The 26,129-nt window shown below is 47.5% G+C and overlaps 2 protein-coding genes and 1 pseudogene across 2 annotated transcripts; all 3 read left to right on the forward strand.

Annotated features, from left to right (window-relative positions):
* Positions 1 to 2,977: 2,977 nt before the first annotated feature.
* On the forward strand, positions 2,978 to 12,135 carry Psme3 (proteasome activator subunit 3). The gene is made up of 11 exons (XM_048367051.1): positions 2,978 to 3,253; positions 3,947 to 3,979; positions 4,094 to 4,156; positions 4,336 to 4,440; positions 6,446 to 6,494; positions 7,022 to 7,134; positions 7,445 to 7,513; positions 7,656 to 7,723; positions 7,817 to 7,871; positions 7,992 to 8,078; positions 9,893 to 12,135. The coding sequence occupies exons 1-11, from the start codon at positions 3,212 to 3,214 to the stop codon at positions 9,971 to 9,973; spliced, it is 765 nt and encodes a 254-aa protein (XP_048223008.1). The 5' UTR covers positions 2,978 to 3,211; the 3' UTR covers positions 9,974 to 12,135.
* Positions 12,136 to 13,418: 1,283 nt separating this feature from the next.
* Positions 13,419 to 17,941, forward strand: LOC125366377 (annotated as a pseudogene).
* Positions 17,942 to 19,173: 1,232 nt separating this feature from the next.
* Positions 19,174 to 25,899, forward strand: Aoc3 (amine oxidase copper containing 3). The gene is made up of 4 exons (XM_048367014.1): positions 19,174 to 21,102; positions 22,876 to 23,161; positions 23,578 to 23,707; positions 24,927 to 25,899. Exons 1-4 carry the CDS (start codon positions 19,503 to 19,505, stop codon positions 25,200 to 25,202), a joined length of 2,292 nt encoding a protein of 763 aa, XP_048222971.1. The 5' UTR covers positions 19,174 to 19,502; the 3' UTR covers positions 25,203 to 25,899.
* The last annotated feature ends 230 nt before the right edge of the window (positions 25,900 to 26,129 follow it).

The raw sequence follows: 26,129 nt of genomic DNA on the forward strand, positions 1-26,129 counted from the left end.
TGTTGAGAGATATTTGGGTAGTGTCCACTTTGTGTTATTGTGAATAGTATTGATTTATGCATTCTTGTTCATGTGTTTTGGTGAATAAATTTATGTCTATTTGCTACATCCTAGAGTTGAGATTTCTGGGGCATATGTATATGCACACATATATTTGTATGTAGCTTGAATAGATAGTACCACATATGTGGTTGACATACTAAAGGATAATTTTTGTTGCTTCATGGAGTATAGGATATGGTAGTGGGGAGTGAAGAGTTAAAATGGAGAGGGCAGATAGGGTTCTGTTATAATAGTCTTAGAGAAGGATGACAGTGGCTTTGAATAGGCTAAAAAATGAGGAGATAGACGAAAGCATTTCTGGGAAATGAGAAAGTGTGATAGCCATTTATAGTGTGTTCGAGAAAACTTGTAGGAGCGTGGGCAGTATTGTGCACTCACAATAGTTCTGGATATGAATTTAAAGTAAGACCAGTTATTGGTGATCACATGCTATTTATAAACCCATGAAATAAATAGTGCTTATTAAATATAGTGGCACATATCATTGTCCACTAAACAAATTGGAGTATTATATACATTAGGATAGAGGAAGAAGAATGGGAAGAATGTGTGTCTCTCTTCTTACACTTCGCTTGAAAAAGACAAGCCATAAATTTTTTAGAATATATATGTGTGTATGCATTTATGTATGTCCATATGTATATTTAGGGGTACTGGGGTTTGAGCTCAAGGCATCCCTGAATTTGTTTATTTGGTACTCTACTGTCATGGCTATTTTGGAGCTGAAGTCTCATGCTGGTTAAAAAAGAAAAATAATGGGCTGGGAACGTGGCTGAATGGTAGAATGCCTGCCTAGCATGCATGAAACCCTGGGTTCCATTCCTCAGCACCACATGAAACAGAAGAAGCTGGAAATGGTGCTGTGGCTCAAGTGGTAGAGCGCTAACCTTGAGCAAAAGAAGCTCAGGGACAGTGCCAGGGCTCTGAGTTCAAGTCCCAGGACTGGGGATAAAGAAAAAAGAAAAACAAGCCAGGCACCAGTGACTCACATCTGTAATCTGTACTCAGAAGACTGAGATCTGATTGTCAAGGTTGAAGCCAGCCAGAGCAGGAAACTCAGTCTTTTTTTTTTTTGCCAGTCCTGGGGCTGAACTCAGGGCCTGAGCACTGTCTCTGGCTTCTTTTTGCTCAAAGCTAGCACTCTACCTCTTGAGCCACAGTGCCCCTTCTGGCTTTTTTCTATATATATGTAGTACTGAGGAATCGAACCCAGGGCTTCACATATATATGAGGCAATCACTTTGCCACTAGGCCATATTCCCAGCCCTCATAGAGACTCCAATAAATTACTCAAAAAGCCAGAAGTGGTGCTATGGCTCAAGTAGTAGAGTGTTCACCTTGAACAGAAGCAGCTCAGGGACAAAGCCCAGGCCCGGAGTTCAAGCCCCAGAACCAGCAAAACAAAAACACCAGACACCAGTGACTCAGGCCTGTAATCTTAGCTACTCAGGAGGCTGATATCTGAGGATCAAGGTTCCAAGCCAGCCAGAGCAGCAAAGTTTGTGAACTTTCATCTCCAATTAATGACCAAAAAGTCCCAAATGGTGCTGAGCACGTCAAGTGGCTGAGCACTGAAAGGACAGGCCCCGGCCATCCCAGAGGACCACGCGGAGATAATCACAGGCAGGAGAAGAAGGTTCATAAGGAGGTTTATTAGTGGGGCTATAGTTCCCACGGGAGAGGGAGCTACATGGTGTCTGCACCTTATCCAGGTGGCAGCTTCTCTCTCTGGGGGTAAAAGGGAATTCCGTAGGTAGGTAGTGAGTAGGAGTGGCTCATTAGGTATGGGTGGATCTGGGGGCTAGTGGGAGGACCTGAGGACCTGAGGCTAGGGAAATGCTAACAAGCACTAGCCTTGAACACAAAATCTCAGTGCTCAAAGAGCTCAAGCCCTAGGACTGGTGTCTGCACGAGAGCGAGCACACACATAAAACTTAGCAAGATGAAAAACAAAGGTTTATTAGGACACTAGTCATGAGGGACACAGGGCAGCTAGCCAGCTAAAGGGGCGCAGCAACCAACAGGGTTGGGAATGGGGGTTCCCTGTCTTTGGTTAGGCTACATTGGATTAGCTATTTCATTTTGAGGAACTGATTGATTAACTGTCTTTTTCTTGCATCATGGTTTAAATTTACACATGAGCCGAACAGCTAGAACCCTCAATTTCCCGGTGTTCCATCTGGCACATTTCTTTGGTCTTGACCCACTTCCTCATTCCTTACAACTTGGCTGCCATTTTACCTTAAGTGAATAGACAATGTCCTGAGATATACCAAATGAACTGGTGAGCAAAGAGATACAACTCAGAACTTCCATTGGGAAAATGAATAGTTTCTGTCCTAGTGAGAAGATCCGGGTTCTGGCCCAGAATTTGCAGCCAACGCTGCGTCGTCTTGGACAAAAGGGCACAAATTTGCCCATCAGTTTATCTTTGGGGTCTGGAGGTTTATGAAAAGTGGTGCAGAACTATTCCCGAGGGATGCCCGGGACAGTGGGATTTGTTTTCTGTTTGGCTGTAGGCTAAACCCCGAGGCCTGGTCTCAGGGCAGAGAGAAGCGGGAGGCGCACTCTAGATCCCAGAACTCAGCCCTCGGACCGCCGGCTTCCTCCGGCCTACGTCACTAGGAAGCGACAGCGAAGGCTTCGTCCAGCCGCGGCTCAGATACCTTCCGAGCTGGCGAGATCCGGGGTTACAAAAGACCCTATATATAGTTCCTAAGCCTCAGGAGGCCGGTCCCAGCAACTCCCACCCCGCAGCGCCCCCCCTTTTATTCCACCACGAACCAAGTACAGACACCTGGAGGGACGTGAGTCCCTCCCAGAGAGGCCAAAGCTAGGCTTCAGCGCGGCTGCGCAGAGCACGTGCGTCTCTTCTCAGGAGTCCCGGCCATTGGCTGTGACGCAACTTCCGGCGTGAGCGGCGAAAGCCGGGAGGGCGAGCACGGGAGCGAGCAGGCAGCAGGCAGCAGGCAGACAGGCGGGCGGACGGACGGGCGGCACGGAGGGAAGGAACGAGCAAGCAGTGAGAAAGCCAGCGAGGGCGGCCGGGTCCCGAGGGAAGCCGAGACTCCTCAGGTCCCTCTGGCCCCCTCCCCGGAGCCCACAGCGCCTCCGGTCTCCAGTGGAGCGGACACGGCCCGGTCCGGCCATGGCCTCGTTGCTGAAGGTGGATCAGGAAGTGAAGCTCAAGGTAGCGGCACCAGTCCACGCCTTCTTTATCCCTTGCTTCGAACATCCTCAGCAGTCTGACCGCCTCCTCACTCCCCATGGCGTCTTTGTCTCCCTGGGGACACCGGCTTTGAGCTTCCTCTTGGCTCAGCCCAGCCCCCCACTCCTGGGGACAGCATTGAAAGGACGATGTAGGGTGGCTTTCCGTACTATGGCTAGTGATGGGAGAGCCCAAGGGAGACCTTTGCGGACACGTGTTGGGTTCAGTGCTTTAGGCTTGTGACAGCTGGAACTCTCCTAGCCCAGAGACATCCCCGCCCCTGAATGCTACCGCTGACCCTGCTCTTGGAGGTCGGCCTGTTTCGTATAATAGGCCAGGTCTGGGTGGGAGATGGCACGTTTGTGAGCTCACACATCCCCCTGTTTTTATCTGTTTATCATATTCAAACAGCTTCAAACACAGGGAGGTAGGGAAGAAGGGGAGAGCTGAGAGGAGACAGCTGGGTGTTACCTTCAAGCCCCAACTTCTCTCCTGAGATGGAGAAATGGGTCCTCAAAAAAATAAAATATTTGCAGTCTGGGGGCCTCTCACCTTCTCATTATAATTTCAAGGTGAGGGGAAAAATAGCTAATTTCAGTGTTTCCTATCCTTGCCCTTGCTTCTGTTATGTACTGAATTTCTCTTACTGAATCATCATTCTTTTGTTGATTTTAGGTTGATTCTTTCAGAGAGCGAATCACAAGTGAGGTAAGTGCAGTAAATAGTAAAATAAGTGTTGATTAATTGGGTTTTCCAAAAAGGTAATTTGTACAGAGAAGCTGCCCCACAGTTACTGATTCAGGTATGTTTTCTCTTATCTAGGCGGAAGACTTGGTGGCAAATTTTTTCCCAAAGAAATTGTTAGAACTTGATAGTTTTTTGAAGGTGAGAGTTTTGTTGTGTTTTTTCTAAATTCCTGGGGGGGGGTCTCTAGTCTTCCTGGAAATGCAATAAATTGTGTTTTATTTTGTACTGTAAAGCACCCTCATTTATTTCCCCTCAAACAAAGTACTTCTTTGTTCAGTGTGAAAAAACTAATGCTTGGGGGTGGGTATCTGTTTCAGGAACCAATCTTAAACATCCATGACCTAACTCAGATCCACTCAGATATGAATCTCCCTGTCCCTGACCCCATTCTTCTCACCAATAGCCACGATGGCCTGGATGGTGTAAGTGTCTTATATTTTTGTGCTTTTATGCAGTTGGTTCTCACTTCTCTATTTCCTTGGTATCTTTGAGGGTTTACAGAGAGGACAGTGGGATTTGGATGTGAGGATGAATATTCCTGAGAATGTATAGATCTGTATTGTGTTTCTAGTATACTTTTATATTTTAATTGTTGCTTATATCTAGATGAGCATATATTAATGCTCCTAATTGTTACTTATATCTAGTTGAACATATATTAATGCTACTTTCAATGTTAGTTTGAGTTTTTTTTTTTTTTTTTTGGCCAGTCCTGGGCCTTGGGCTCAGGGCCTGAGCAAGGTCCCTGGCTTCTTCCCGCTCAAGGCTAGCACTCTGCCGCTTGAGCCACAGCGCCGCTTCTGGCCGTTTTCTGTATATGTGGTGCTGGGGAATCGAACCTAGGGCCTCGTGTATCCGAGGCAGGCACTCTTGCCACTAGGCTATATCCCCAGCCCCTAGTTTGAGTTTTAAATAAGATTAAATTATATGGTTCTCAACAAGGTTTTTCCTTTTATTTGTGTGTATGTGTGTGCATACACGCATCCATATGTGTATATATAGATTCTTTTTATTACCATATATTCATTGTTCTTATTCTTTTCAATGTGTTGAGTCTTGTATGATGAGAGTTTGCTTCTGCTATATAACCGCAGTCCCTATCTTTTCTGTGCGTTGCTAGGAACTAGAACTTATCAGTTATGTGTCTACATTCTTATATAGCATCAACAAAACTGCTTTTCTTTGTATTCTCTCATTGATAGAACTTGCGTATTTGGATCAAGGCAGGAACTGACTTGTCTTCTCTTGTATCCTCAGCCCCTAGTATTGTTCTTCAAACACAGCAGGTGCTGATTACCTGTGTGTTGATTGATGGTGGATAGAGCCAGCAGATTTGTACTACTTCCTTTATTATACTCCTCATTTTTGCTTTGATTGGTTGCTTTTTCCTATTTTTTTTATAGTACCCTCCCTGACCCTCAGTTGTACTTTTTTTGAGCCTGTGAGGCTTGAACTCAGGGCATGGGCACTGTCTCTGAGCTTCTTGACTCAATGCAGCACTCTTTTTTTTTCTTTCAAATTTATGTGGTATCAAGGAATTGAATGCAGGGCCTCATGAATGCAAAGCAAGCACTCTACTACTAAGTCACATTCCCAGCCCCAATAGTACTCTTATCACTTGAGCCATGGCTCCACTTCCAGAATTTTGATGGTTAATTAGAGACAAGAGTCTCATGAACTTTCTTGCCCAGACTGGTTTTGAACCTCAGTCTTCAGATCTCAGCCTCCTGAGTAGCAAGGATTACTGGCAGGAGCCACCTGTGCTTGGCTTTCAATAGCCTTTCTTTTTTTTGGTGGGGGGGTGTTCATGGAGCTTGAACTCAGGGTCTGGGCACTGTCCCTGAGTTCTTCTGTTCAAGACTAGCTAACACAACACTTTGAGTACCCTGTTTTTCTGGAGAGTAATTGGAGATAAGAGTCTCAGGGCCTTTCAGGGCTGGCTTTGAACTGCAATCCTCAGATCTCAGCCTCCTAGAGTAGATAGTATTATAGGTGTGAACTAGCACCCAGCCTCAATTGCTTTTTTTTTTTTTTTGGCCAGTTGTGGGGCTTGAACTCAGGGCCTAAGCACTATCCCTAAACTTCTTTTGGTCAAGGCTAACACTCTACCACTTGAGTCACAGTGTCACTTCTGGGCTTTTTTTTTTACTGTGATACTGAGGAGTTGAGCTCAGGGGTTCATGCATGCACGGCAAGCACTCTGCACTAAGCCACACTTCCCAGCCCACCTTAATTGCTTTTAATGTTCTATATTTCAAGTTTGTCCTTCCCAACTACAGTTTAAGTTTCTTTGGGCAAGGACCTTTCTCTAAAGTCTATTATGACAACATATAGGGTTGAGGAAAAGATTAAACTTGCTTGAAGGTTACCTTGTGATGGGCAAGTGATTGTTAAAGACAATCTAAATCATCCTCTTTGTATCTTTAGCCCACTTATAAGAAACGAAGATTGGATGAATGTGAAGAGGCCTTCCAAGGTAAGAGCTTCTCCTACTTCACTGACCTGATCCTGTCTGCCAACCAGCAACCCTGACCTGCTACAGACATAGCAGGTTCCTGGTGTTCTACAGGCCAGGCTTTATCACTCCAAGTCAACACCACAAGTTCTCCAAATATAGTCATTATCCTGCACTCTGAACCTCATCTTCTGGTATACAGAGAGGATTTTAACTTAATTCTGAATTGTCAAGGGCAATTGATTGGAGGTAGAGACCACACATCCTGGGTTTTTCACAAAAGTCACAGTTTCATGTTTTTTCACCCTTTTCATAGCTATTGCTGTGTTACATTTTTGTATGTTTTTGTAGTGCCCTATTCTTACGCCTTTTGGTGTACTTTAATGATCCATAAATCTCTCTTTTTGATTCTGATAGTGGTGTCATGTAGGACTGTGACAGATAGATAAAAGGCAGCAATAGAGTTTCTCATGGGTCTGGGGAAGAAGATAAAAAGGTGGAGGGTTCTCTGGGCTTCCTCCCACTCTATAATCATTTGACCTTCACAGGAACCAAGGTGTTTGTGATGCCCAATGGGATGCTAAAGAGCAACCAGCAGCTGGTGGACATTATTGAGAAAGTAAAACCTGAGATCCGGCTGCTGATTGAGAAATGTAACACGGTGAGATGGGGGCTAGTGACCTGTGGGTTGGCCTCCGATAGCTTCCCTGGAACTATAGAAAATGATGGGCTGGGATATTTGTCTAGTATGTACAAGGTCCTGGGTCAATCCCTAGCACTAGAGAGAGGGAAGGAGGGGGAGAAGAAGAGAAAGGAAAGATAAGTGATGGGCAAGGGGCTGGAGGTAAGGTTGCCAGGCTAGGTAGGTATCTTGACTCCTAAGCACCTGGTTGTGGCAGCATGAATCATGTATTTCATAGCTTCAGCAGAAAAAGCCAAGATGCTCATAGATGTGACTTTTTGCCCTCCAGGTCAAAATGTGGGTACAGCTCTTGATTCCCAGGATAGAAGATGGGAACAACTTTGGGGTGTCTATTCAGGTAAATGTGCTTGCATTATCAACTGGGGAGAACCGTTTGAGATTTGGGAGATTCCCCTGCTTGGTCTTTGTTCCTTTCTCTTTGGGGAAACTCTGGGGTTTATGTAGAAGTGGTTTTTTTGACTCACCTATTTTTCTCCCAGGAAGAAACAGTTGCAGAGCTAAGAACTGTTGAGAGTGAAGCTGCATCTTATCTGGACCAGATTTCTAGGTAGGTCTCCTTGGGACAGACCCAGGAATTGAGAGTGGTGAGGTGGTTGGCATGGCCAGAGTCTTCAGCTATGTCTCTTCTCTCTCCTTTCAGATATTATATTACAAGAGCCAAATTGGTTTCTAAAATAGCTAAATATCCCCATGTGGTAAGTAAGGGTTTTGTGGCCTTACGGTGGTGGTGGCAGGACAAAAAGAGACCAATATTGGGAATGTGCTATCTGCACAGTTAGGCCTTGGGAACTAGCCTTTTCCTCTGCCACACACAGGAGGACTATCGCCGCACGGTGACTGAGATTGATGAAAAAGAATACATCAGCCTTCGGCTCATCATATCAGAGCTGAGGAATCAGTATGTAAGTAACCTTGATTCTGCTGAGAGTTAACCCTTTAGTTTTGTTGAGAATTTTGGAGGGAAAAAAAAAAACAACTGAATTGAGAGGTAAAATGAGGGGCTGGGGATATGGCCTAGTGGCAAGAGTGCTTGCCTTGTATACATGAGGCCCTGGGTTCGATTCCCCAGCACCACATATACAGAAAATGGCCAGAAGTGGCGCTGTGGCTCAAGTGGCAGAGTGCTAGCCTTGAGCAAGAAGAAGCCAGGGACAGTGCTCAGGCCCTGAGTCCAAGGCCCAGGACTGGCCAAAAAAAAGAGAGGTAAAATGAGTAGAAAGGCATGATGGGGACATAAATCCCTGTTACTCCGGAGGCTGGAGCAAGGAAGATTGAGAGTTTGAAGTTAGTCTGGGAAACTTTTAATAGAGACTCCCATCTTAAAAAAAGAAAAAATAGAGTACATTCTATTCATTAACCAGGTACAGAGAACTATGAAATCATTGAGCTGCCTGCCTGCCTGCCTTCTGTTCTCTTCCCTTTTCTTCCCCACCCCAGTGGTAATGGGGTTCGAATTTGAGGGCTTCACACTCATTAGGCAGGTGCTTTACCACTTCGGTAAGCTATTCTGCTAGCCCCTTTTTGTGTATCCCCCCCCCCTTACATAGCTTGCTTGGGCCAATCTGTGATCCTCCTATTTGTGCTTCTTGAGTTGCTAGGGTAGCAGGCATACCACTATACTCAGCCATTGTGTTTCCATTGTAGCTAGGATGATAGGTTTGTACCACCATGCCTAGATGGGAGTCTCTTGAACAATTTTTTTGCTCTGACTGGCCTTGAACTGTGATCTCCCAATCTCTGCCTTCCAAGTTACCAGGATTTTATAGTCTTGAGCTGCCATGCCTGGCTATGTCTTGTCTCTCCCCCCCTCCCCTTTTTGCTAGTCTTGGGGCTTAAACTTGGCCTGGGCACCGTCCCTAAGCTTCTTTTGCTCAATGCTAGCACTCTACCACTTGAGCCACAGAGCCACTTTCAGCTTTTTCTGTTTACATGGTATTGAGGAATGGAACTTGAGGCTTCATGCATGCTAGGCAAGCTCTCTACCAATAAGCCACATTCCTAGCCTGGGCTATTTCTCTTCCTAGTGGGTAGAGGACGTATACAAAATGTTGTGGGTCTTGCCACGCACTGGTGGTTCATGCCTGTAATCCTAGCTACTCAAGAGTCTTAGGTCTTGAAGATGAAGGTTCAAAGCCAGCCTGGAAAGTCAGTGAGACTTATCTCCAATAAACTACTAGGGAAAAGTTAGAAATGATACTGTGGATCAAGTGGTAGAGCACTAACATTGAGCAAAAGAAGCTCCGGGATTGTACCCTGGCCGAGGTTCAAATCTCAGTACCAAAAAAACAAATGTATAGCAGGTTTTAGAGTCAGAAGACTTAGTAGGTTCAAAACCAAACTCTGTAATATATAGCCTCCATCTTATTCATGCTCAGATTTCAAGTTTTTCTCTTTATGAAATAGAATTTGAATACTGAGTACAACACAAAAAGGGATTTTAAGAATTAGTAAGCTAGTACATGAAAGTTCTTTTTGTAATTCTCAGTAGGTTAAGTGCTAAGGGGTGTTAGACAACTGGGGCCTTGGCAATACCCAGTTGTACCCAGTTGAAGGATTTAATAGAAGTAACGTAGCCACACTGCACACAGATTCAAGTGAGTGAGATTGAGATGATGTGAATAATTGCTTGGGGATTAGTTGGGGGGAGGGTATCTTCATATTCTTAGTGAGATAGAGATTGAACAGATGTGTGATCTCCTGTTCCTTTTTCTCCCAGGTAACTCTACATGACATGATCCTGAAAAATATTGAGAAGATCAAACGGCCCCGGAGCAGTAATGCAGAGACACTGTACTGAGGCCAGGGCCAGGGCCAGGGGACTCTGTGAGTCTGGCTCAAGACCGACATTGCCTTGGTTTGTTACATGACTATCGTGATGGGGAAACTGGCTGGAAATAGTAATCACACCTCTCTGTTTTTAGTTAGAGTCTAATGAAACTCTCATCTAGTTCTGTGACGTGTTACCTCTTTTTTCAGGCCTCAGGAACTATCTTCTTCCCTAATGCCCCACACCCAGCCTGCCCTTCTTTCTGGAGAATTCCAGATATGTGTGTGCAGGATACTGGCACAAGAATACTTATGTTTTCTCTCTCCTCTTCTCTCCTCCTGTGTCTTAGGCTTTGTGTTTTCCTCCTTTTCATGATTGGTTGTTTAAAAGCTGAGGTTGCTATAGGGAAAGTGCTAGTTGTTTTTTTAGGAACTGGAGTGGTGGGGATGGGAGAGACATCTTGCTTCCTGTCAGATTGTGTCTCTTGCTTCGGTGTGAGACATTGGGTAGTCCTCCCTGCCTCATCTTTCCTGGTGGTGACTTAGGGTTTCCCATCTATATTCTTCCTACCTTGAACCTGATATAATAAGGAACATGTAAAGCCTTCAGCCGTGTCCCTAGTTCATTCTATAACTGGGGTTTTCCCATACACATTTGTATACACGTACACACATATGGATATAAGTATGCATTTTCCTACTCCATTACCTAACCTACCCTCGTCCCTCACCACCTCCCGTCTCTGTTACAAAGACAACTTTGAGTTGTCTTAGTTGTCATCCATCCAGGCAAAAGCCCTGGGCCTATCCTTCCTCCTGATATTGTAGCCACTTGGTGTCCAGGGTAAGTGGAAGGAGAACCAAGAGCTGAGAAGCAGAGGACTGGGGAAGATCTTTTCCTCTGAGACTCAAGTTCTTTTTGGTGTTATGCAAAAGCTGGTCCTCTTACTCCTGCTTGCTTTCTTCCAGGGCAGGTGTGCATGGGGCTGAGGTGTCTGACCTCACAACCTCACAGTTGTGCGGTCCAGATGCTGCTGCTCCTGTTGGGCTTTCCCTTTGGGAAATATTTCTCTTATTTATAGTATTGTGCTTCCAGGGAAAGCAGTAATTAGTGTGTATATGTGTGTGCATGCACATACACATGTGCACGTGTGTGCGTGTGTATATGTGTGTAAATATGACGAGCAGGTCCAAACTATAGAAGAGTTGCCTCTCAAATCTTCCAGAGATATCACTTATTGTTACAACTTTATGTTAACCCTTCAGCTTTTTTATTCTCCCCTCTCACGACAATTGATATCTGTGGTCAGCCTGCCAGTGACTCAGTGTCTACTTCTGACTTTTACTCTTCCCTGTTTCTGTCTTCCAACCCCTGATCATATTTCCACCCAGGATGCATCAGTTTTGCTCCCCGTATTCTGTAGAAAAGGAGTCTGGATGCTCTCTTCCCATGAATATGCTCAGTAACAAACCAATAGCATTTTAGTTGGGCAGAACCCCTTATCCACCCTTCAGATCCCCCCAACTAAAGCCCTTCCCTCCTCCTACCATGTGTTTCCCTTTTTGTTTGATTGTTCTACTGCCCCTCTTTGCCCTACCACCCTTGGATCGTAATGTAAAATTCTTTTACAATGTCAAGAAATTATTAAAAAATACAGGTACTTTGACCTCTTTCTAAAGCCGTAGACCCTAGTGCCATGCTGTGGCGGCTAGGGACATACTGATGTGTGCATGCATATGTGGGTACCACCTCCACAGACATGTGTAGCCACCCTATTGTGTGTTCTTTTGCCGACTGAGCTGCCTCTTTTCTCTGGGATAAGGGAAAGACAGGCTTCTGCTGAGAAAGAGGGGATGGCGAGTCCTTTGGTTGTATTCAGTCTGAACTAATAGGAAAAGTTAGCTCTTCCAAACCTAAGCTGCCTTCTGTCCTTCCCTGAACAAGATTCCAGTTTCTTCCTCAGTGATACCCATGAGCTGCCAGTAGAGGCTGCTGTAGTTCCAAATGAAGAATGACCTGGTCAACATGTACCCTTCCTAGTCATTTTCTTTACCTTATATTAATTCTCCTCTCTGAATAATGTCTTAAATTTCTTGAGGAGACTCCTGGTTTTGGTTTCAAATTACTTGGAGGGCTGCCTAGGATTCTTACCTCCTCTGAAATAAAAGTTTCCTCAACTTTCTACCTTGCAAGTAGCCTTCTGGTTTCCAATTAACCCTTCATTGTCTGCAAAGTTTTAAGGTCTCTAACAATGGAGGTATATCTGCTCTTTTGTTGCAGAGACTAGTTACCAATAGCTAACAACTTTTTACTTTCTACCCTTTGTGGGACTGTTATACACTTGATCTGCACGGTCACATTTAATCTCTTAAGAATCTGTAGAGGGGCTGGGAATATGGCCTAGTGGCAAGAGTGCTTGCCTCCTACACATGAAGCTTTCGGTTCGATTCCCCAGCACCACATATATGGAAAACGGCCAGAAGGGGCGCTATGGCTCAGGTGGCAGAGTGCTAGCCTTGAGCGGGAAGAAGCCAGGGACGGTGCTCAGGACCTGAGTCCAAGGCCCAGGACTGGCCAAAAAAAAAAAAGAATCTGTAGAGTAGTTTTATGCCTTCTTTCTGGGGGAGGACTCAGGATTAAGTATCTCCCCTAAAGTCACATAGCTTAGAAATCTGGGATCAATGTACAACTTGAGTTCTAAGCCTAGGCTCTCAACTACTCATTTCTCACTGACCAGATTTTTTTAAAGCCTTAGAGGACTGGGAATATGGCTTAGTGGTAGAGTGCTCACCTTGCATGCATGAAGCCCTGGGTTCGATTTCTCAGCACCACATAAACAGAAAAAGCCAGAAGATGCTCTGTGGCTAAGTGGTAGAGTGCTAGCCTTGAGCAAAAAGGAAGCCAGGGATAGTACTCAGGCCCTGAGTCCAAGGCCCTGGACTGGCAAAAAACAAAAAGCCTTAGACTCCAAAATCAAGGGCTTAGGCTTCAGGTCACAGGCAGAACTGAGAGCTCACTGCTGAGCCCAGCAGTGGATCTTGGAGCTGTTGAAGTGTAATGTCTGCTAAGAGGACTCATAAGGACCAAGTGTCTGTGCAGGACAAGATTGGGCATTGGAGATTTTTTTTCTTCTCAAACTTTGAGGTGGAAAGTGAAGTTTAGTATCAATGGTCCAGATGGTTTCTCTTCTGGTCTAAATTAGGAAAATGAATTGGTACCAACTGCTACCAGTAGGAGCTGTTATATGGGGCAAGGAAAGGGCTATACAGACGGAAATTATACCCTAAGCCAAACCACAGAGCAGAAAATTGAGACAATTAATAAATCAAGTTCACGAGTTTCCTGTCCCTCCAACAGGGTAGTTTTCTCCATACCTGATCATCCTACTGAATATAAGGTCTGCCTTGATGTCAGAACCAGAAAGAGCTGCTGGTAGTACTTGACAAATCTCACCATTGTTGGGGTTTTTAGCCCCATGGAACTCAAGGTAGTCCTTGTGTTCCTGGTGCTGTCCTTTGTCTTTTTTGCACTGCCCAGTTTTGCTGATTAAGCAACTAAGCAGCCCACCTTACTGCCCCTCCGTACCTCCCAGTGGCCAGCCTTGGAAACACTCCAGCCAGAGCCAGCTGCTTACAGACCTCCGCCCAGAGGAGCTGGCAGCTGTGATGGACTTTATCACCAAAATGCTGGGACCAGGGCTGGTGGATGCAGCCCAGGCTCAGCCCTCTGACAACTGTGTCTTCTCAGTGGAGCTGAGACCCCCCGCCTGCTTGGGAAGCACTGGCCATCATCTTTGGTGGACAGCCTCAGCCCAGTGTGAGTGAGCTGGTTGTGGGGCTGCTGCCTCGCCCCTCCTACCTGTGGGATGTGACTGGCACAATATGGTGGTCCAGTGTTCTATCACTGATGCCCCACACTGGAAGCTGAGCTTGTCCAGATGTGGAGGCATTAGAAAGAAGTGGAGCTACCCAAGGCACCAGTGTCCTGGCTCTGTCTTAAACTACAATGGCCCCACTTGGACATCTTTGAGTGCCTTTTCTAGTGGCTTCTGCTCAGGGAATCATTACTTGGGTGACCATTACCATAACATCTCTGGTCTTTTTCTTCACTCTGTGGGGCTGGGACTACTACTGTATCATATAGCCCTGAACCCTGTCCACTGGCTGGCCAAGAGGTCTTCTACCTGGGTTATTATTATGTAGACGGGCCAGTTGGGAGAGAAGTTTAAGCTGGCCATTTAGAAGTGGTTAGAGTCCCTCTGCCCTCACCAAATAGGGCTTCATCCCTGAGGCCCCAAGTTACCCCTGGCCCTCTTCCCCCTCTTCAATTCTCACCTCAGGGTTCTCAATACAGTGTGCAAGGGAACTTGATATCCTCCCTCTGGACATTTACCTTTGGCCATGGACTGTTCCATGGCTAAAGGATTCTTGATAGTTGGTTCAAGGGTGAGTGAGTAGCTTAGGAAGTCAGTGTCCAGGAGTGCCTGTCTGCCTACAGTGCCAATTCACCCAAGACAATAACTCGTTAAATGGATAGTAACTATAGACTTGGCCAACTCAGCTTAGGTTTGGTGTGGGAATGGTGCCGCTATCAAGCCACGAGGGTGGACATGAATGTATTAATTGGTGCTGGGACAGTCCAGCTGTTCCCAGGGCTATGCATTTGAGGAGGCCGAGGGACTGCCACTTTAAAGCCACTACAATTATGTTGGGAGTCATTTCCTTGGTGATTTGGCCAGCCCAACCCTTGTGGTCAGCTGTAGGCAATTATGACTACATTTGGGACTTTGTGTTGTACCCAGATGGGGCTCTTGAAGGGTGGGCCCATACCATAGTACATACCAACAACTTTCCTGAGCAGAGGAGAGCCTCCTCTGGGAACTCTGTGGGAGAACGGGTGCTGGCCCCCCCCCCCCCCCCGCACACATGCCTTCCACCTCAAGGTGGACCTGGGTATTACAGGTGAGTGCTCTGGGTGAGGATTGAGGGTTGGGAGTGGGGTAGAGGGCAAGGAGCCCTCCAGACCAAATCTCAGGGAAGAGGGCATTCCAGCCGCTTCATGGTTTCCATAGGCAGGAGCAAGGACTCGGTGTGTGCAGCTGCAGCCATGACTGGGTGTCTGGCCAAAGGTAAAAGGTTCTTAGGCCCAGCCCCCATCTACTAACCTCTAATACTGGCTGTAATTGTGAAAATAGTGTAACTATAATGGCTACCTGGCTGCCATCTTTGGATGACACTGGGAAAGTGGGCCTAGTCAAAATTGGATGGACCTGAGCAATATGTTTTGTTTCTTGCTCACTAATTCTGAGCGTGGGTGGTGGGGAGCAATCTGGCTCGAGTCTCCTAGCATAGGTGGACTTAGGGTCTTGGGGCAGTTACCCCAGTTAGCTTCTCATTCCTCCTTGAAAAGGGCTGTCCTATACCATATAACGAACCCTCCAGTATTGAGGCAGGTGTGCACTAGGCTTATTGCAAGTATAGAAAGGGCTTTCTCAAGTGGGGTTCAAGGCTCATAGAGCTGGTCCTGATAATGCCAAAGACAGAAAACAAACTTACCAAGGCACAGACTTAGATCTACAGAGAAAATTAGAAATCTACCAGGTGGCCTCCATTTTGCAGTTGGGGAAACCAAGGCAGGTGCGGGGGGTGGGGTAGATGGGGCAAGAAGTTTCTGCCCAACATATAATGCAATGTAACTAAGCATATTGTGAAAAATCTTAACCTCGAGCCTTACATGTGACCTGCATGTGCTTGCAATTGTGGGAATATAGGAGACAGAGAACTAAGAAAACATTGGAATGATCATTTTAGCTAGACTGCTCTCTGATATATTTGGACTTTCCAATATATCTCTGATATATTTGGCTTTTCCAAGTGAATGTTTCTTCAGCATTTTGGCATTCAAGAGCCTTGTTTTGGGAAATCAAGTAACATGGGGTACAAGTGTTTGCAGCTTGGGCTGCTGCTATGGGAACGTATGTCAGGTGGCTTGTGACAGGTCACATTTAAAGGGACTAACGGTCCTGATGTACATAAGGTGATCAAGCGCTGTGTTAGGCAAAGTAATGCAAGCTACAGGTCCATTAGAAGTCTATGGTTCTCTTAGAGATTGGAAGATATAAATCTCACCTCTGAAAAGAGACTTTTGAGAAAGTGAAGTATCCGCTGGAATATACAGACTGTGAAGGGGGATTAGGTTTTTCCAGTTGGTTTCCCTAGACAAATCCCTTTTCAGAATGTGACTAGGGGCTGGGAATGTGGCTTAGTGGTAGAGTGCTTGCCTAGCATGCACGAAGCCCTGTGTTCAATTCCTCAGTACCACATAAACAGAAAAGGCTAGAAGTGGCACTGTGGCTCAAGAGATAGGCAAAAAGAACACAGGAACAGTGCTCAGCCCCTGAGTCCAAGCCCTAGGACTGGCAAAAAGAAAGAATGTGACTAGTCACTTGCAGCGTGCCTTTCCATTTATTGAGCAGAGCCATGAAACAACTTTCATCATGCCTGGTGCAGAGATTTGAAAGGGAGAATCAGAGAAGCAAATGGGCCAGCATATACTGAGTAGGGCAATTAATAAATAGACTTTCCTTGATGGCTCATTTTATGTTTGCTGTGGCCATATACAGGAGCCTGTAGATGTATGTGGCTACTGAGTTCTTTATGGTTTTGATTGTACTTTTGAGACTGGTTTTCCCATTGTAGCCCATACTGGCCTTGAACTTTGGATCTTCCTGCCTCAGCCTCTGGAGTGCTAGGTTCACAAGCACACAGCACCCAGTACAGCAATACTGAGTGCTTTAAATGTTGCTAGTATAACTGAGGACCTGAATTTTTTAAGTAGCCATATATGAGTAGTAGTTATTCTGTTGGACAAGGCAAGTTGGAAGAAAATGGGCTAGCACCTGTCCAAACTTCCCTCACTGGGTGTTCTCTGATGCCTCTGCGCAGGCCATTGCCCCATGGGTATCATGGGGCCAGCTGACCCTTACTGGTGTGGATTTCCCCTCCCTTACTCTGAAGACATGGGGCGGCCCCCTGGAGCCCAGAGCATCAGCTGCATTCCCCACAACTGACGAGGCAGGTTCAGGGAAAGGAGGACCTGACAATATTTTCCTGGGGAACCCCCCCTCCCCACTATTTGTACATGGCTAGCAACCAGACTAATGCCTGGGGTCACCAGTATGGACACTGAATCCAGATTCACAGCCCCCTTGATATGCACCTACTCCTGGAGAGCAACATGGACAGTGTCCTCAGCTGGGGTTGGTGAGGAGGGCCCTGGGCAGTGGGTGGAAGGGGAGGTCTGGCTCCTTCCCAGCCCTTAGAGAGCTCAGCTCACTACCCCTTTAGCTTTCCATTCATCTGTGAACCTTCTCTTAAATCCAAGTAGATGCAGGGTGGGAGGTGGTTTTACAGACTCAAATCTGAAGGACTTCCAGGCTTGTAAAGGCTCTTGTTTTCCAACACTGCCTACAATTAATTCCTGGTCAGACACCAGCTTGCAGTGACCCAGAGAAAGGAAGAAGAATCCATTATCAGAATGACATCTGGAGTACCAACCACTACAGCCTTTGCTGACTTCATCAACAATGAAACCCTCTTAGGAGAGGTGGGTAGCTCAAAGGACAAAGGGGAGACGAGATCCTCTATGCCAGCGTCTTGGCTGCACAGCCTCTGACCACAGGTGTGAGGGAATGGTGTTCAGTTCTCAGAGTTGAGGGGCCAAGGAATTCTCTGATAACCAATGCAGGTCATCCTAGGTAAACTCTGGAACCCTGGCTCCCTGCCCCCAAGCTGATTGCTGATTACACAGGGCACTTGTCTGCTTAGTAGACATGAGGCTGGGAAGAGGCAGAAAACAGCTGAGACTAGAGGTTGGGAACTGTGCTTGAGGAGTAATTGCTTGGATCTTAACCTCCATAGTCCTCCAGCTCTTCCCTCTTCCTGCATGATCTCGTGGCTTGAGTTACAACCAGCTTCCTGCACATTCCCCATGCTGAGGATGCCCCTAACAGTGCTTGCTCCAACCCTCCATCTTCTCCCCAGGCAGCATCTACTTTGAGAAGGGCCAGGATGCGGGGCTGTACAGTGCCAATCCTGTGGCATGCACCCCACCCCTCAATCTAGCAGTGTTCCAGACTTTCTCCTTTTCTCTTACCAGGACTTCTAGGCCTGAGGGTGTGGTGGGACACAAAGGTATGAAGGTGTATGGAAGATGGATACCTCTCTTCTTTCTTCCAGTTCCCTGTGTTTCAGTCACATGTGCTCCTCAGGTCCCCACTTTCAGTGGTCCTTAGGAATAGCCTCTTCCACAAGAAATCCCTAAGTATCCCTTTGGTTAGTTTTTAGTTTTGCTCTTCTTTTTTGTTTTGTTTTGAGGCTTCAACTCAGGGCCTGGGTGCTGTCACTGAGCTCTTCAGCTTAAGGCTGGCACTCTACCATTTGAGCTACATTGCCACTTCCAGTGTTTTCTGTGATTAATTGGAGATAAGAGTCTCTCAGACTTTCCTACAAGGGCTGACTTGGAACCATGATCCTTAGATCTCAGCCTCCTGAGTAGCTAGGATTACAAGTGTGAGCCATCATTGCCCAGCTCCACACACAAATTTATAAAGATGTGGCCTAGTGGTGGAGTATTTGCCTACCATTTATGAAGCCCTGGGTTTTATTCCTTAGTACCACATTAACAGAAAAAGCCAGAAGTGGCACTGTGGCTCAAGTGGTGGAGTGCTAGCCTTGAGCAAATGAAGCTCAGGGACCCTGCCCAGGCCCTGAATTCAAGCCCCTAGACTGGCAAGAAAAAAAAGTTGAAATATGAAAAGTCATAAATCTACATCTCAAAAGTAGTTGGCATTCATTCCCTTCTATATGTACATATGAAAGGAATAGTTAAAAAGAATTGATAATAAAAAGCCTTATAGAAATTTCAAGCGCCTGTGTTCTATTTTTAAGTCTCTAGAATTCCCATGGGGGGGGGCAGTAATATTAAGAACTCTAGCCAAGGAAATTAGCACTGGAGAAAGATTGCAATCGGATGGACCTGGCCAAGAAATGTTGCTTGGGAAACTGAAGGGGCTGGAGGTGGGAGTTCCTTGAGAAGAAAACAATAGTTCCCAGCTACAGGAAAAAGAACATCTGGCCCTAGAGAAGGCCGGTGGAGGGGTTGGGGACAGAGTTGGGCTGACAGGCGCAGATGCTGCTGTACAGATCCAGCTGCTTTTGCTGGTGTGGATTCCCATATACAGACTGGATTGTTCCCCATCCCCCAATCCCAGCTCTCCCTAACTCCAACCCTGACCCAGAGAGCAGAGCCTGGAGGACAGAGCCATGTAAGGTCTGAGGAAATCTCCTTGGCAGGCTCAGACCCGCCTCCCAGTGCTGGCATGCCCCTCCCCTGGCCAAATTCTCCCAGCTCCTTCCCACCCTCAGCGTAGGCATCAATCCACAGGGAACTTCAGCCAGACTCTCAGAGCCCCGATAACCACAGGTAAGAAGGCCTTCTCATCCTGCCCTGAGAATATATAGCGTTACACTGGTAGGATTTTGCTCCTCCTCAAGGAACAATGACCCAGAAGGCCACCTTGGTGCTCCTTGCTCTAGCTGTCATCACCATCTTTGCTTTAGTTTGTGTCCTGCTAGCCAGCAAAAGTGGAGCTGGGGGCGAAGCTAGCCAGCCTCTGCATTGCCCCTCGGTGTCTCCCAGTGGCCAGCCTTGGAAACACTCCAGCCAGAGCCAGCTGTTTGCAGACCTCCACCCAGAGGAGCTGACAGCCGTGATGGACTTTCTCACCAAAAAGCTGGGACCAGGGCTGATGGATGCAGCCCAGGCTCAGCCCTCTGACAACTGTGTCTTCTCAGTGGAGCTGCAGCTGCCCCCCAAGGCCGCAGCCTTGGCTCATCTGGACAGAGGGGGGCCCCCACCTGCTCGGGAAGCACTGGCCATCGTCTTCTTTGGTGGACAACCTCAGCCCAATGTGAGTGAGTTGGTTGTGGGGCCACTGCCTCACCCCTCCTACATGCGGGATGTAACTGTGGAGCATCATGGTGGCCCGGTGCCTTATTACAAACGCCCGGTGCTGGCCAGAGAGTACTTGGATATAGATAAGATGATCTTCGACAGAGAGCTGCCCAAGGCTGCTGGGCTTCTTCATCACTGTTGCTTCTACAAACCGCAGGGTCGAAACTTAGCGACACTGACCACAGCCCCCCGTGGACTGAAGTCAGGGGACAGAGCCACCTGGTTTGGCCTCTACTACAGGCTCTCAGGAGCTGGGCATTATGTGCATCCTGTGGGGTTGGAGCTGCTGGTGGACCACAAGGCCCTGGACCCTGCCCGCTGGACCATCCAGAAGGTGTTCTATCAAGGCCGCTACTATGACAGCCTGACCCAGCTGGAGGAACAGTTTGAGGCAGGCCTGGTGAATGTGGTGCTGGTCCCAGACAATGGCACAGGTGGATCCTGGTCCTTGAAGTCCCCAGTGGGCCCTGGTGTGGTGCCTCCTCTGCAGTTCTATCCCCAAGGTCCTCGCTTCAGCGTCCAGGGGAGTCAAGTAGCCTCTTCATTGTGGACTTTCTCCTTTGGCCTGGGAGCATTCAGTGGTCTGAGGCTCTTTGACATCCGGTTCCAAGGAGAGAGAGTGGCCTATGAAGTGAGCGTCCAGGAGGCCTTGGCCGTGTATGGTGGGAATTCCCCAGCTGCAATGCTGACTCACTATATTGATGGCAATTTTGGCATGGGCAAGTACTCTACACCCCTGACCCGTGGGGTGGACTGCCCCTACCTGGCCACCTATGTGGACTGGCACTTTCTTTTGGAGTCCCAGACCCCCCAAACGCTACATGATGCCTTTTGTGTGTTTGAACACAACCAGGGTCTTCCACTGCGGCGGCACCACTCAGATTTCTACTCCTACTATTTTGGGGGCCTTGTAGAGACAGTATTAGTTATCAGATCTGTTTCTACCTTGCTCAATTATGACTACGTGTGGGATATGATCTTCCATCCTAACGGGGCCATAGAAGTCAAAGTTCACGCCACAGGCTACATCAGCTCAGCATTCCTGTTCGGTGCTGCCCATAAATATGGGAACCGAGTTGGGGAGCACACGCTGGGCACAGTTCACACCCACAGTGCCCACTTCAAGGTGGATCTGGATGTAGCAGGTAAGACATCTTGACAAGGGACAGGGGTTTTGCAAAGTTACCACTTTGCTTTGGGTTTCATGCAAGTTATCCAGGAAAGAAAGATGAGGAGTTTTTTTTGTGTGTGTTTCCCTGCTGGCTGGCTGGGAAAGGAATTAGCGACAGAATGTCATTTGGTTTTTAGCTCACTGGCTGTGCGTACACTTGCTAGCTTTTATCCATACAACTTCATATTAAAGATCTTGGGAAATGGCTATGCTCAGGAAGAAGGCAGGGTCTGGATTAACAAAGTTCCCATGATCCTCTTGTCTCTGAGCTCTACTTCAGGAATACTACCAGCTGAGCTCTCTATGTGTGGCCTGAAGAATCTCTTTGTATTCTCCAATTCTCTGGTCCATGTACGCCAGTCATAAAAAAAAAAAAACCCTCAGGTTATGCATTTTCTTAAGAGATGGGAGCTCTTTCTCCCTGATTTTCCATTTCTGTCTAGGAGTCATTCACTTTAGTGCAAGGGGAAAATGGACCTGGTAGAGGATTTCAGCTAGTCTCTGGAGTCCTTGGTTATGAAGGCTCCATGATTTCTTCAAATTTGTCTTCATCACTTCACTTTCCTTTCCCATGTAAGTCATCACCAGATGTTTTTTTCTTTTTCTGTATCTGAAATACCTCAAACCTCTCACTGGGTCACACTGCCAGTCGCCTCTGTAGGTGTCCCCTCTTTCTTGCTGCCTACACGTAAACAATGTTCTCAGATCTAGGGTCCACTCCTATGCCCTGAGACTCCTACTACCCATGCCAGCCAGTGGGCTGCTCACACAGGCTTCCCTTCCCCAGCACCAGAATGAGTACAAGAACAGCTCCCAGAACAGCTCTAGCCTGCCCTTCAGACCCTCCCCTGTGCTCTGCCCGAGGGGCACCCACATCCTCCCTTGTCCCTGGGCACAAAGCCCATACGGTACAGTCAGGCATTTTAGCTTAGGCTTTGCTCCTGCCTGGAATGTGTTTCTGGTCCTCTTTTGATGGCATCATTGAAGGCCAGGAAGAAAAAATACCCCTAAGGGTTCTTTTCCTGATTAAATCTGGATTCCTAGAACCCAGATCCTACTTCACTCGTGTCCCTTTCATGCTGAAGGTCAGGCAATGGTTTACTTGTCTCTGTACCCATACCTACGAGGATAAGGATGGTGTTTCATTTAGCTCTGTCTTCAAAATAGAGCAGTCTTGGGGCTGGGAATATGGCCTAGTGGCAAGAGTGCTTGCCTCCTACACATGAAGCTCTCGGTTCGATTCCCCAGCACCACATATATGGAAAACGGCCAGAAGGGGCGCTGTGGCTCAGGTGGCAGAGTGCTAGCCTTGAGCAAAAAGAAGCCAGGGACGGTGCTCAGACCTGAGTCCAAGGCCCAGGACTGGCCCCCCCCCCCAAAAAAAAAAAATAGAGCAGTCTTTTTCGCTAAAGAAAGTTGAAAGAGCTGGCGCCAGTGGCTCATGCCTGTAACCTTAGCTACTCAGCAGGCTGAGATCTGAGGATGGCGGTTTGAAGGTAGCCCAGGCAGGAAAGCACCTAGGCCCTGAGTTCAAACCCCATCATTGACAAAAAAAAAGAAAATTGAAAGGAAGTGTGAGTGATACCTTTGAAGAAACATCTTAGTTTATAGGTCAACATCTTTGGCTGAAGGTTTAGGGATATTTTAGGGTGAGGGAAGAGAAGAAGGGAGCATTTTAGCTTCTACTCTGAAGCCAGGAAAGGCCAATGTAACTGCATGACCATCTCTCCTCATTCACCTCACACAGGACTAGAGAACTGGGTCTGGGCAGAGGACATGGCCTTTGTCCCCACACCTGTGCCCTGGAACCCTGAGTATCAGATACAGAGAATGCAGGTGACCCGGAAGCTGTTGGAGACAGAGGAGCAGGCTGCTTTCCCCGTGGGAGGTGCCATCCCCCGCTACGTGTACCTGGCTAGCAATCACAGCAACAAGTGGGGTCACGCACGGGGCTACCGCATCCAGACGCTCAGCTTTGCTGGGAAACCAGTGCCCCAGGAGAGCTCCGTGGAAAGAGCCTTCAGCTGGGGGAGGTGAGTGGGGGCAAAGCGGCTGTCACAATGAACATGAGAAAGGAGGGTTGGAAGGACACTGGAAATAGTTTAAAATTGTACTCAGAGCTGGGGACTGGTAGCTTACACCTATAATCCTAGCTACTCAGGAGGCTGATATCTGGAAGCCAACATGGGGCAAAAAAGTCCATGTGACTCTTATCTCCAATTAACCAGCAAAAAGCAGGAAGTATCAGTGTAGCCTAGTATTAGACTTGAGCAATAGCAGGCGAGTCAACAGGAAGATGTAACCCCTCCCCCTCCACAGAGGACCTCGGTGACCCCACAGCCCCTAGGTGTGTTATGCGTGCTCCCTTCTCTCAGCTCCCTTCTATCATTCCTAATGAGATGGCAGGACATGGTTAGTGACCATGGGGATCTGACCAGTACCCCCTTAGGTATCAGCTGGCTGTGACCAAGCGGAAAGAGGAGGAGCTCAGTAGCACCAACATCTACCATCAAAATGACCCTTGGGCTCCCACCATGAATTTTGCTGACTTCATCAACAATGAGACCATTGCAGGAGAGGTGAGTTGCCTTGGGAAGGAGGTGGAATACAAGGCTGAACTTTGCCTTCTCTTGGGAGGGTTCTCGAAGATTGTCTCATTTCCTTCAGGGGGCGGGGAAGGGGCTGGGGCGGTGGTGGTGGTGAAGTTGATGTGTTCGGTACCTTAGCTGATCTGGTCACTATTACCTATATCCTTCCTGAGCTAGGAAGTCACATGAAGATTCTGGGGAAGGAGTGGGACTGTCCTCATGAACCCTTGAGTTCAGAAAGTCCCAGCTTTGTAGTCTGGGCCCTTTCCAGGCTGAGAGATTCAAGGACTGGAAGTTACCAGGAAAGCTCACAACTCCTGATCCAAAGCTTCTCTCTTCCCAAGCTTGACCACAGAAGGACAGAAGGACGTGTTTTTTGTTTTGTTTTTTTCGTTTTTTTTTTTTTTTTTTGCCAGTCTTGGGGCTTAAACTCAGGGCCTGAGCACTGTCCCTGGCTTCTTTTTGCTGAAGGCTAGCACTCTACCTCTTGAGCCACAGCGCCACTTCCAGCTTTTTTGTTCATGTGGTACTGAGGAATCGAACCCAAGGGCTTCATGCATGCTAGGCAAACACTCTACCACTAAGCTTCATTCCCAGTCCAGGGCACATTTTTTTCATGTCAACCCACTTCTGTCTACCAAACCCTGACTTTCCCTCCTTCATTCTCTTTCCCTTAGTTGTTGTTTGCCAACTCTTGGAGAAGTAGGAAGAGAGGAGCTGAAGGAGCTTAGGGGCGCCACCACCGCGGCAGTAGGTAGAGGGCAGTGTGATAGGAAATGTAAGAGATGGGAGTGGGCAGGCCAGGCTTAGGGAGACTCTATGCTTTGAGTTCTGAGCAAGAAAGGGGAAAACAGGTTTAAAGACTCAGGATCCGGGGCTGGGAATATGGCCTAGTGGTAGAGTGTTTGCCTCATATACATGAGGCCCTGGGTTCGATTCCTCAGCACCACATATACAGAAAATGGCCAGAAGTGGCACTGTGGCTCAAGTGGCAGAGTGCTAGCCTTAAGCAAAAAAGAAGCCAGGGACAGTGCTCAGGCCCTGAGTTCACGGCCCAGGACTGGCCAAAAACAAACAAACAAAAAAAAACACTAAAGACTCAGGATCCATTGACTGGTTGGTTGTGTTCCCTGCAAGGCCGTTATGAAGCCTGGGTATGTTCCTAGCATAACCTGACCTCATGACCCTCTTCTTCTTCTCCTCTCATAAGGACTTGGTGGCCTGGGTGACAGCTGGATTTCTGCACATCCCCCATGCAGAGGACATTCCCAACACGGTGACAGTGGGGAATGGAGTGGGCTTCTTCCTCCGGCCCTACAACTTCTTTGATGAGGACCCTTCCTTCTCCTCTGCTGATGCCATCTATTTCCGGGACGACCAGGATGCTGGGGCCTGTGAGGTCAACCCCCTGGCTTGCCTGCCCCAGACTGCTGCTTGTGCCCCCAGCCTCCCTGCCTTCTCCCATGCGGGCTTCTCTCACAACTAGGTGGTCCCAGGCATGGGCAATCGGTCCAGGAATCCTAGGGCCAGAGTAGTAGGTGTATGGCTAGGTACTGGGTAGGACAGCCTGGTTCTCTCTTCTCTTTCCCCACACTTGTCATGTCTACTTTCAGGTTATCTCTCTCCTGCTGTCCTCTCTTGCCTCTCTCTCCCTTCCAAGAATTATTTTGAGTCATGATTCTTGACACAGGAATACATGGCTTTGTTGACTGTACTGTCTAGGGAGAAAAGAAATGGTCCAACCAGGAATCTGGAGTGATGGCTATGCTTTTCTCCAGATGCTTTCTAAAAATATTAGGCCATCTCTAAGAACTTTGCAATGGGAATAATTTCCTAGAGATGTCAGGGCAAGGTTCTTATCAGTTTTACACATCTACAAGTGAGCTGGAAGGATACTTCTACACACATTCCCTCTCTGCAAGTTCCCTCCTTCTCACCTTCTTCCGTGTTGCCTACTCCCTCCTTGAGTTCCTACCTAGTCCTACATTCTGGGGTTTCCCTCCAATACCTAGCATTCCCCCCAGCCCTCATTTCTCAATGTCAGTCTCTTCTCCTGGTCCTGAGTTTGTGGAAGTCTAAAAGATACACTAGGTGCTGGTGGCTCACATCTGTAATCCTAGATACTCAGGAGGCTGAGATCTGAGGATTGTGGTTCGAAGCCAGCCTGGGCAGAAAAGTGCCCCTGAGACTCTTATCTCCAAGAAACTAAAAAGCCAGAAGTGGCACTGTGGCTCAAGTGGTAGAAGGCTCGCCTTGAACACAAAGAGGCTCGAGACAGCGTCCAAGCCCAGGACTGACAAAAAAAAAAAAAAAAAAAAAGATACAATAGGGACACCTCATGTGTGTGCCTTATATCTATCACATATCTGGAGTAGTTGCTCCTATTCCTGTCTTGAGCAGGGTGTGTTTATCC

This window comes from Perognathus longimembris, chromosome 17 (genome assembly GCF_023159225.1).
Source record: "Perognathus longimembris pacificus isolate PPM17 chromosome 17, ASM2315922v1, whole genome shotgun sequence".
In the NCBI taxonomy this organism is placed as follows: Eukaryota; Metazoa; Chordata; class Mammalia; order Rodentia; family Heteromyidae; genus Perognathus; species Perognathus longimembris.

Excerpts from the sequence above, each read along its gene's own strand:
- Psme3 (XM_048367051.1), top strand. The coding sequence starts at position 3,212 with ATGGCCTCGTTGCTGAAGGTGGATCAGGAAGTGAAGCTCAAG. Across the intron at positions 3,980-4,093 it reads GAGAGCGAATCACAAGTGAG|GCGGAAGACTTGGTGGCAAA; the intron begins GTAAGTGCAGTA and ends TCTCTTATCTAG. Across the intron at positions 8,079-9,892 it reads CAGAGCTGAGGAATCAGTAT|GTAACTCTACATGACATGAT; the intron begins GTAAGTAACCTT and ends TTTTTCTCCCAG.
- Aoc3 (XM_048367014.1), top strand. The coding sequence starts at position 19,503 with ATGACCCAGAAGGCCACCTTGGTGCTCCTTGCTCTAGCTGTCATCACC. Across the intron at positions 23,162-23,577 it reads AGAGCCTTCAGCTGGGGGAG|GTATCAGCTGGCTGTGACCA; the intron begins GTGAGTGGGGGC and ends GTACCCCCTTAG. Across the intron at positions 23,708-24,926 it reads ATGAGACCATTGCAGGAGAG|GACTTGGTGGCCTGGGTGAC; the intron begins GTGAGTTGCCTT and ends TCCTCTCATAAG.